This window comes from Pelmatolapia mariae, linkage group LG17, assembly GCF_036321145.2.
Source record: "Pelmatolapia mariae isolate MD_Pm_ZW linkage group LG17, Pm_UMD_F_2, whole genome shotgun sequence".
Lineage (NCBI taxonomy): Eukaryota > Metazoa > Chordata > Actinopteri > Cichliformes > Cichlidae > Pelmatolapia > Pelmatolapia mariae.
In genome coordinates this window covers 9834728-9846660 of record NC_086242.1, presented here as the reverse complement: position 1 = coordinate 9846660, position 11933 = coordinate 9834728, and the positions used below count along the sequence as shown (strand labels likewise).

General features: G+C 40.1%; 1 protein-coding gene across 1 annotated transcript; it reads right to left on the bottom strand.

Annotated features, from left to right (window-relative positions):
* Positions 1-2623: 2623 nt before the first annotated feature.
* Positions 2624-4950, bottom strand: tmem229a (transmembrane protein 229A). Its single transcript, XM_063501099.1, has one exon. The coding sequence runs from the start codon at positions 4849-4851 to the stop codon at positions 3694-3696; it is 1158 nt and encodes a 385-aa protein (XP_063357169.1). The 5' UTR covers positions 4852-4950; the 3' UTR covers positions 2624-3693.
* Positions 4951-11933: the final 6983 nt, after the last annotated feature.

Sequence of the window (11933 nt, the reverse complement as noted above, 5' to 3'; positions counted from 1 at the left end):
CATGTTCATTTTTATAAACAACAGTCACAGATTACTTCTGATTGAACGTGTTAATGAGGCTTGGTGTATGTTGCTCCCTTTGTGATTTACAGTAAATATTGTAGGTCACTGGTGTATTCACTCAGAATCCTCTGGGTGGTGTGTGTGGTGTCTAAATGTTCGTATTTGCTTATGTCACAATGATCTCCATGGTGTCACGGAGAGAAGGAGAGGGAGTGAGAAAGTGAACACAACCATACAAAAAAACCCCAGCATCACGTAACTAAAATTTTAAATGAATTACAAGGCTTTTTGCAATTTCCTCTGTCTTAATTGATTTATATCAGTGCTAACTCAACCAGAAAGCAGTAATTACAGATAACACACATATTATCAGGTTGTGCCAGGAACTCTTATCTTATGCACTAAAGAAAATGATTTGCAGCCATAAAATCAAGATTGCCTTGATTCTGTTGCTTGTGTGCCTGGACCTGCTGAGACTTGTTCAAGCTTGTGGTATGGAAAACTACAAGTATTTCCTATAGTCACCAGTCGCTGGCAGACCTTTTTTGTTCCTAGCCTTTTAGCAGAATGCAAACACCAAGTCAGTAAATAAAAAGAAACCGCACCCTGAATTCATCCTCCACAGGGCAAAATCTCTGTATAAGGGTTTGATTTACACTTTCACTTTTTACGCCTGGACTGCTTTTAACTTTTAACCTTGACTCTCCAACAGGAAGTAAATATTTCTATAGATATGGTGTAATTGCGCCTCTGCTGAATAATGCAAATGTTAAAGAAATGAAGGAACACCAGCTGCGTCACAGGAAAATTGCATTTTTATTTAAAATTCTAAGTCATACAGTACATGCCATTGCAAGTTAGAGATAGTTTTTTAATTATTGTGCAATTTCTTTCAAACTCTCTTTTTTTATACCTTTTTTTAAACGTAGTTTGGTCATTTTTTTTTTAATCTTTAAAAAGTGCACAGCCAAACACGAAAGTTAAGTATGATTAAAATACAGTTATTCTGTCATGGAAAAAAACTGTAAGTTGTACAAAGTTATTCATGTGGGACAGAGTGTAAATGTTTAAGAACACCAGTGTAGCTGCCAGGTTAAACAAGAAGAAAAAAAAAATCAGTAGCCAAAGTATTAGGCTGAGTAGGGTTCAGTTCAGCTCTCAGTGCTAATTATATCAGTAGAATTTCACAGGGCTTTAAAACTAAAAAAACAATTAATATGAATATTTGTTAATAAACAAAATAATAAAATAAAGCACCTGTGCAAAGTATGCTTCTAAATTTGTATAGACAAAAAGTAATTTGTCCCCTAAATAATCAATCAATCCCAGAGAAGATCATCATGTTTCTAATTCTAAGTGCAAAGTGACTGATTCTAATATTTTAATGGTGTTCAAAATATTTTAAGGTCACATAGCAGAATCATTTCTTTGCAGTTCATTGAAGCATATTACTTCTAATGAGGCAGCATAGGAGGTTAATATCTAGAGAATATAGATGATACAGGTGATACATATAGGTGACTGGCTGCTACAGTATGTTGGTGAACCGGTATGGCCTATATTATATCAATATTATATTAACCCATATATCACTAAGTCACATATTTTGTATATCAATAAAAAAATCAGTATTGGCATTGGCCCCCAAAATCCATTTTCAGTCAGGCACTACCTGCGACTCACAATTGCAGCACTTGCAGATAAAAAGCTGAGTTTTGTTTGTGTCGCTTGGACTCAGTTTGCACAGGAAGGCACTCCAGCAAATCAGTGTTTGGGTCATGAAAAAGAAACTGCAACATCTTGTCTCCTCATAATCATTTAGCTACGGATTCCTTTGCTACATATACCACTGGGTTTATATCAACTCTAAGAATTGCCATGCATTGCTCTGTGATCATGTTAACAAGCTGAGTGGATGCAGTTTGTTTTGAAATGTTAAGGAATAGAATAAAAAGGTGAAAAATTAACAGATGACTCTGTCTTAAAAATACTGACTTTGGAATATTAGTTGACGATACATGTGAGTTAGTGAATAAAAGAAAGCTTTACTGGTATTTTAGCATGCAGATAGGACACTTAAAGCATGCTGATGTATAGGTGGATAACGTAAGCGATCAAATCCAAAACACATCTGCCATATGTGAAGAACGGGAAATCAGTCACTGCAATCCATACAAAACTGAATCTTCACACTTTCAAAGTCATGAGGACATGTAAAAGTTGTTCATGTTACAACTGTATTTTCCACTAAATGGGTAAAAACGGCAGTAATTGAATTTAAACAGTTGGTGTCCAAAGTTTTGAATTCCTTGCTGTACCGTAAAATATCAGGCAGAGCAGAATAAAAGCACAGGTAACGAGGGTCCACAGCCTTGCGAAACCTCGACTCGTAACTTCCAGAAGTTATTACCTCCACAGAAAACCTTGTTGAACACACCCATCTTCACCTGCCTGAAGAAAATGAAACGTATTAAAAAATTTGATAGTATTTTATAATACAGAGCGCAGCTAAGAGAGCAATAACTCTAGAATTAGAATTGGTATGCCCATGTATTTTATCTGAAATGACAATGTTATTATATTAATCTAGATATAATTAGTAGTAGACTCATTAGAATTAGGGGTAATAATTCAAGTTTTTACAGGGAAGAAGAAATAATTATACTGTATATAATTTTAGGTACTGCGTGAATGATAGTGGTACACACACAAATGATAATACAAGTAATTTTAAGTAATGCACCACTTCCTTAACCTATTATACCTATTATTTACCTATAAGTACTTAACAGTAGATAAACTAGAATTAGAGCTAAAAAGTCAAGTTTTTACAGGAAAGAAGAAATATTTATCATTTTAAGTAGTCTATTCAGTCCAGGTATTTTCTTTTTCTCTGAGTTTAACCATCCTGTACTGTAAATATGCTGTACTTTTTGCATTTTTTTCTGGATTATATTCAATTGTCCATTTATATTACCTATAAAAGTACCTTTCCCACTTAGATGAAAAAACTAAAAGTTGCAAATACTGCAGGCCACACAGGTGGCCCATGTGATCTTTTAGCAATAGAGTAATCGAGCTGGTGTTTACTTTTCCTTGGAGTCCAACCTAGAAACAAAATATCAGTCCTATCACACTAGTATCAATCCAACACCAGTATTAGCTTTGGTATTATATCTACCAGTATTTGGAATGATCCGCCCACTTATACTCTGAGGCACACCAATGCAATTCACAATATAAATATAAAAAGTAGAGCATAATTATAGTATAAAATTTGGATCTTTTTTTGTTCACTAAAATACATGGAAATAATACACTACTTAAAATGATTGATTTCTATCTCATTTCCTGTAAAATACCCAGATGTTGTGCACTATTTAAATTACAAATGCAGTACTTAAGAACATTTTTCTGTTTTCCTGTAAAAAAAGTTGAATTATTACCCTCTTATTCAAGTTTGCCTACATGTAAATTCCATTTAAGTCTATTACACCCTTGATCGTGGACTGTATTATAAAGTGCTACCAATATTTTGATATATGGACAAATGTTCATTTTTAGAAGGTGTAACGTAGACTAAGATTTTTGTTGTTTACTCGCCTGGTAATAAATAGATGTCCCTTATTAAATTAGAAGGTTGTATTTCTTCCTCACATATATATTAGTTTGCAACCATCAAAATTAGAATTAAAGTTGCTTTTTCTTTGGCTCCAGTTGTCCATTGACGTCTCCATTCTCCTCACTTAAATCATGCACATCTTTGGTGCACTTGATTCTCAGCAGGACATTGGACAGCACGTCCTGATAGAGACTCAAGCAGATCCACCCGGGCAGGTAGAGCAGGGTGATAAGTCCCATGAAGTTGTGAGGATAGTGGGAGTAATCCCACGAGCAAGCGTTAAACTGCCTCAGGACCAGACCCCACGAGAATTCCCACGTGTAGATGAAGCAGATGTAGATGGGGAGTCGTCGCCAGGTCCCCCAGCCCAGGCTGAAGTGCAGGTAAAGGTAGAGCTTCTCCACCACGAAGCTGCAGCTCCCGTACATCAGGAAAGACCACAGGGACGTGTGACCGCTGAGGGTCCTGTCAGACTTCTCCACCAGGTTGAACAGAGAGGTGAAAAGGACCTCGTCCAGAAAGCCGTGCATCCCGAAGAATAAGAAGCGCGCAAAGCCGGGAAGACCGTGCGGAGGTCTGCCGTCCAGCTGGAGGTCGGCGGAGAATGATGTGCGATACTGTAGATGTGACAGCTCTCTGTGAAACACCTGAGAGAAGTAGAGAGCCAGGATGTATTGCACTACCAGCTGAGTCCCAGAAACCACCCTCACTTGCTCGGCCAAAGTGTTAATGTTCCCGATCAGAATCTGCAGCCCGATGTAGATGGACGGGTAGAAAACAAGATGAAACACCACAGGCCGACCTCGGAAGCACCTCTTCTGTGAGTAGATTTTTTCCAGCGCAAAATGGGTCAGCGAATGCATGATGCAAAGATACGGAGAGGAAAAGCCCATCAGCTTAGGGTCCCGTGAGTGCAAAAGCCCCTGTAAGGATGACAGCAGGACATCCAGAGTCACGCCGTGCATCCCGTAGAAGTAAAGCCGCATCCATCGCGGCAGTCCCCGCGGCGGCTCTGTCGCGTCCCCGATGTCTGAGCCCGGTTCTTGCTGCTGGCGGAGCTTTCGTGCCGGTTTGAGGCCACCGTCCTGCTCTCCCGAACACACGCGAGCACCGTCTCGCCACCGACCGGCCATGATCACTCTGTGTGGAGAGCTCCAGCTGTCCCCTTCCTGTGCATTGTTTTCTTTTATGTTGTGCTGCAGTGAGCGAGCTGCGACTAAAAGCATCTCCTGCAAGAGTACGGAATGCTGCGTTCAGGTGCTTCCCAGAAGAAACAGTTTTCTGAGTACACTTTGACAGGCTTTTAGTTTTCCTGCGTACCATAAATGTGCTGTTTACGCTTACTGTTTCTCATCAAGACGCCCTTTCCGCAGGCTGTACTTGAGGTTTAACTAATTTGTTTAGCGGATTTCCTTCCCGATAACGCATTTGCAAATCCAACTTTGAAATTGCATTGTTTATACATGTTAATTACCCGCCAGTCTTCTCCTTTCCTTTGTGGGCACAGTGATATTTTTCAGCATAGTACATAAATGACAGCTGAGTTGCAGACCAGAATGAAGCCAGTGGTGGGATGTATGTCCTCGATGTGTGTTCTTTCTGTTGTTACGGCATGAATAAAGCATGTACCCACTTATGAAAATATGTCATAGTAGGCCTACATTTTAAAAGGAATGCATTGGTTGCTTTAATTTACAAACTGTTTAAAAGAGATGTGGAAAAAAATGCACAGGTGTACATTCACATTCACTACAATGCAACACTGAAAATGTCATGAAGAACCCACATTTTCCAATATTTTGCAAGGAAAATGGGAAACGATTCCAGACATTTATTAAAACACGTACAAACATACATAGAAATACAGTATATAAGGCAAAAAACAAACAAATAAAAAACCCCGAACAAAACAAAAACGGATTTTGTACAATTCTAATGAGCTTTAAAGTCACCGTTTGGTATGACCACGTTTATTCTTCAACATACCCTAAACTCTCATAGGCAAGGTTCCTTGTAATATAAGATGTCCCCATTTGTTATGTTTAGGCCTCCCACCTTTTATTTTTGTTTTCCACTTGTTTCAGTTTCCTCATTTTTTTAAAGGCCAAAATACAAACAATGCCAAGAAATGGCAGATTTGCAGCTTCTTGTTGGTTTAAAAATACTGATTTATGTCTGTAAAATGTGTCACTTTTCCAGGTTTATCTAAAAAAAAATTGTAATAAATTACATGTTTCTGTGACAGACTCCCAGTAAGTTCCTACAGATACAGCTAAGTCCTTTATGTCTAGATAAAACACTGTCTCATCGTTTGACTTTGTTGCTTAATAGTTGATAAATTCACACATCAATGTTTAGTGCCTTAAAAAAGCAGTGTCCAGACACAAACTTTGAAAGACCATTAGGCCAGGGGTAGGAAACGTTAGTCCTCGAGAGCTGGTGTCCTGCAGGTTTTAGATCTCACCCTGAGTCACCACACCTGAATCAAATGATTAGTTCATTACCAGGCCTCTGGAGAACTTCAAGACATGTTGAGGAGCTAATTTAGCCATTTAAATCAGCTGTGTTGGATCAAGGACACATCTAAAACCTGCAGGACACCGGCTCTCGAGGCCTGGAGTTCCCTACCTCTGCCATTAGACTGTTGCTCAAGATCACTTTTAGAGAAATGAGGGGTGATCCAAGACTTTTGCACAGCAGTCCATTTGAACAATAATAGAATAAAATATGAAACCAACTGTATACAACAAAAACGCTACAACCCACAGTCATGCTGGAAATTATAAATATGATGATCACGCAGTTTGATGCGCAGCCACTGATGTCAGTGAAAAAACACAGTGCTGATTTTGCAAATTTCCAATAGCAGCTGAACGCAACACGAGCTGGTGGAGAAGGCAGCATGGCTGCAGACGTGGTTAGTAATTGAGCTCACGTCCCCCTGCGACGTCCTGACGCTGTATAATTACGACTCATTAATGATAATTACAGCCGATTACTCTGCTGTTATGCTAGGCTAACTAAACTCATTTGTAAAAGCCACACAGTAAAGCAATGTATCGTGAAGATTAAGGGATAGCCTTAATCCTAAATCACGTGTTCAAATTTGTTTTATGTATTTATTTATTCTTACATTAGAGTAAGAAAACAAAACAAAAATGCAGTCATTAGATTCAGGCTGCATGCAGACTAACCATGATGTTTCTCTGCTTCCTCTTGAGGCTTCCTTCACTGTTTCGTTACTGCTGCACTGTCGTGACCTTTAATCGATAAAAAAGATGGGTTAAAAACGTCTTTCTCAGTCGTTCAGAGGAATAGATTAAATCGAATTATCAGCTACTACTCCAGCAACAGTTAGACTCACAACATAGCAAACGTGATAGTGACCACAATGATTTTATAACGGAACTTATATAACTGATAACCAGTAGACACAAAAATATACGCTCTCAGCTTGCACTGTGCTGTCGAAATGCCCACAGCCTTCGCAAGAGGTTCGCGCACAGTGAGAGAGCATTTTAGGCTTTAAACTTTTCGATCAGGAAGTGAAACTTGAGTTTATGAGTCCCATTTAACAACGCTGTCCAAGCCAGAGGCAGGCTGCACTAATCCTACATGTTTTTTCATTGCAGGAGAAGCCAGCACCCACCACTGGTCTATATGCTGGCCAACATTACATTTGATGACATTTTTTAATGCAGGAAAAGATCCTTGGGTGATTTAAAAATGGTGTGATCACATAGTATGTCCAGCAGAGAGGCTTCAATTCTCAGAGACTTGTGTAAAATGTTAGCGAGACAACTTTAAATCTCAATCCCTTGCAAAGCCTTCAGTCTTGTACAATGCATTATTTTGGTCTTACGGTCAAAAACAATGCAAGAATGTGCTCGGTGTCCCTGTATGACCACACGGGGGCACTGCTGAGCGTGTTACTGTGGAGCTCATTTTCACTAAAGAGAACTGAGTGCATTTTCATCGCAGGCTTTGATGTGAATCCAGGCGGTGTGGGTGACACGGTGCAACAATTGTTGACGCAACTACAAAAAGTCTCTCGTGAAAGATGCCGCGGCTCGCTTATCTCTTCTCGAGATGCGTGTTTTCATTTGAGCCCTAACTGTTTCTGCCTGGGATGCTTTACTCAGAGGACGTGTGTGTGTGTGTGTGTGTGTGTGTGCGCGCGCCTGCTGAGACAGAATGAATATGCCACTGTTTATATTCCACCTATTTCAGCAGTCATGGTTTCACAGAAAGAAAATGAAAAAAAAAAAAAAAAAAGATTCAGCGCAAGTTGTTTGTGCTGAGTGATTTCTGGGAGTGTCGGCATGCATCTGTAGGTTGCACTTTTGGGAAAGATCTCTGTGTATCTGTTTATGCATGTGTGTGTGTATTTGTGCGCACGCACCCGCACAGGAAATAGAGCTATCAGTGGTCTTTTTGGGGCACGGAGATAACGGCGCTCCTCTGCAGGGCTTAGTATTATCTCAGTCACAGAATAGTGACAGCAGATTTAGAGGCGAGAAAGCAGAACACATTTCAAATAGTCTGGGTCAAATATATATGCCAGCAGAGAGATATCACTCCCTCTATTACATACCTCACTCCATTACCTCTTCTTTAACAGTAACACACCCTCCTAACTTTATGTGTAGAATGGGAGCCTCCAGCTTTCAGACCCTTCTTCTATGGAGCTAGCTCTCAGTTTGGATTCAGGAGACAGATGCCCTCTCTACTTTTAAGATTAGGCTTAAATCTTTCCTTTTTAATAAAGCATATAGTCAGGGCTGGATCAGGTGACCCCAAACCCTCCTTAGTTACGCTGCAATAGGTCTAGGCTGCTGGGGGGTTCCCATGATGCTCTTAGTTTTTCGTCTCCACTCACCTTTTTTTCCATTCACTATTTGCTTACACAACACTCTGCATTTAATCATTAGTTATTAGTATTAACCGCTTGTGCTCCTTCTGGTGCTTGATACTTCTCAAGCTTCTCTTGTTCCTTCTTCCACGTTGCTATCACTTGCTATAGCTACATCTGTCACTACGGCCGTCTCCCACATAGCAAAATTGGCATGGCCCGGATCTGACCCACACAATGTGCTTACACATGGCCCACAAAGAATGACGGCCCTTTGGTGGCCCAGATCTGGTTTGCCAGATGTGGCCCACACATGGGCCAGCACAAGGCCAGTTGCAGACACACTGCTGGCCCTGTGCTGACCCAGAACAGTTTCAGCTCTGGCCCCAGATGTCAGCCTAATGTGTACCTTAATCAAGCCATGTAATAACAACATGGGCCAGAACATAATAGTGCAAAAGTAACATGATGAAACTCCGTTCAGACACTGAATGGACTGATTCTTACATAGCACTTTTCTACTCTCCCAGATTACTCAAAGTGCGCTATACAACATGCCACATTTATACACTTTCTCTAAATTGAGTGCTTCTTAACTACTGCCACACACATTCTTACTCTTGACATGCAGACTGGAGGAGTCAGGGATCGAACCACTAACCTTCCGGTCAGTAGGTGCCCTGAGCTACAGCCACCCACGGGGAAAGATGGGTAAACCGTCACTAGGTATTGGATAAAGTGCACACTCACAAACCTGTCAAACCTGCATTTGAAAGGTTGGCTACCATAGCAGTATAGTATTGCAACATGGCATTTGGGTCTTCTAACTAAAATAGGAAAATAGGAACATAAACAGTGCCATCATTGCCAGACCTGGCCCACATCTGGTTGACATACACTCTGTCATGACACCAGTTAGTCAGAAGTGCCAGCTTGATGCCAGATCTGGGCCAGACCTGTTTTCTATGGGCCTGGGCCACATAAACCAAACCACAATCGGGCCAGATATGGCATGCCATCACATAGACAGTGCCATCTATGCCAGGCCTGGCCCATATCTGGATGACATACCACTTACCATGCCAGAAGTCAGCCAGCAGTTCCGGCTTGATACCAGATCTGGGCCAGACCAGCTTGCTATGTGGGCTTCCTCTGCTTGTCCACCACTTATCTGAAGTCCACAGGATCTTAGCTTGGTCATTCTCCATCACCCTAGTCGGTGTTTCCCATTTTGACCTCAGGACTTCCAGGTCATACTCAGCACAGATTTTTCTCTTACCTATTATCTGCTGGATTATCATTCAATCCAGCTTTGTCCAGCCACTGGTAAGATTTCTTGACATCAGCCACTTCTTCTATCTGCTGGTGGTACATACCGTGTAGGGCCTTGTCCTTCCATGATGGCGCCTCTTCTTGCTCTTCATCTTTCTCAGGTTATATTTATATGGGGAAACCTCAACCCTTTCCCAGGCCAGCCAATGAATGTAATATCTCCAGCATGCCCTGGCTCTACGCTAGGGCCTCCTCACAGTAGGACATACTCAGCTGGAACACTTTAACCAATAGGCAACACCTTCAAGCTGTCTCCTTTCATTGTAGAGGACTAGCTGCTCAACTCTGGACCCCTCCATAATTACTGAACTCCTCACCCTATGGCTAGGGAGAGCCCAATCACCTTTTGGAGGAAGTTAATTACATTTAGGACACAATAATTTACCAGCACTGAGCATCAATTAAAATTCTAACAATTAGATTAAATGCCTAGCAAGTCCAGTACCGACTAGTGACAGCAACAACGATTAGTCGGCTAGTCATGCACATCCCGACAGACAGAATAAGTAGAAAGAGAGCAGTGCACCTTCAGTGAATGAAGAAAATTAGAGATATTTATTGATTAAATAGGCACTTGCATTGATCTCTGCTCTGAATCTTGATGCTACATTTAACTAACTTGGCAGGTGCAGCTCAGTAACAGATTGCTGTATAAACTTAGCGACTATGTAAAAAAAGAAAAGAAAAGAAAAAAAAGACTCAAAATCCATTCTGATTTACACTAGTTGTTAACAAGTCTTGGCTTTTGACAGACTGAAAAGTTTTTTATTCAGTAGACTTTGTGTTTGCAGGCAGTATATTACAAATATACAGACCATTCTTTAATTAACAAGGTTATATATAAGCCAAAGGCTCAGCATGATACTGTATTATATTGTAAACCTCAGTGAGAAAGATCCTGGTAATAGAAATCAAACTGAAAATGATTTTCTTCTTTCATCATTTCTGGATTTTCAAATATTATTCTGTGTAGTGAAGCTTCCATCTGACCTCATCTGAGTCTACAAAAGAGATAGAAAACGCCAGCGCTGCCTCCTATATTGGATTTCTTTGTATTCCTCCATGCTCTCACTCATATTTTACAGTTTAATTTCATTTATCAGAGAACACAGAAAAGCAAATATTTGTTCTATCATGAGAAGAAAAAAATAGATGAAAGTTCATTACTAATCCAGATAAAAAATGTTTTTGTGGGGTTGTAAATGATCTCAGGGTGTTGCAAAATTATTTTGAGTAATCCTCATTTATTACAGCTCCAGCACATTTGACGTTTCACAATGCCTTGGTTATTATAATCATGCACATAAACTATTCAGTGCCGTACTTCACTGAGGAGTCAAACAATAAAGCTGGCTTCTTTCCCCCATGAGCAGTTGTCATTTAAAATCAGTCCAGCAAAACAAATTCCTGCAGATTTATGAGACTTAAAAAGAAGTGAGTGAAGTGCCTTTGATCTGGATGCTTCATGCAACCATTACCACACTTCGGCCTGTCCTTCAGTGAACTATCAGTGTGTCTGATGTCCAGCGTGTCCGTGTTTAAAACTCTGTAGACCTTGAGCTTATGTCCTACAGTCTGTCAGTCTTGTCTCTTTTGTAAATGTGGTGCATTTTAATGCTTTTTCAGGAGAATTTAAGTAAGAGTTCAATAAAATAAAAAGGAAGACAGAGGAAATGATGCAGAAAGTATAACGAATATGATTATAAAAGGGTGTGTCAGCACAAAACATAAATATAGCCTCTCATGCTGACTCTAGAATCTGACACAAGTTTTGTGGTTTTTTGCCTGTTTACTGAAACATATTCCAGTTATAGATGTATGATGGACACGGACATAATGTGTAGGCTCTCAGCTTTCATTTGAGGGTACCCATATTTAAATTAGATGAAGGGTTTAGGAATTTCAGCTCCTTAACATGTGCCATCCTCTTTTTAAAGGGACCAAAAATAATTGGACAATTGACTCAAAGGCTATATTATGAGCAGGTATGGGTAATTCCTTTGTTATGTCATTAATCATTTAAGCAGATTAAAGGCCTGGAGTTGATCTGAGGTGTGGTGCTTGCATTTGGAAGATTTTGCTGTGAACAGACAACATGCGGCTAAAGAATGAAACAAGCCATCC

Bases quoted from the DNA above. Each gene is read 5' to 3' on its own strand.
- tmem229a (XM_063501099.1), bottom strand. From the start codon at position 4,851: ATGCTTTTAGTCGCAGCTCGCTCACTGCAGCACAACATAAAAGAAAAC.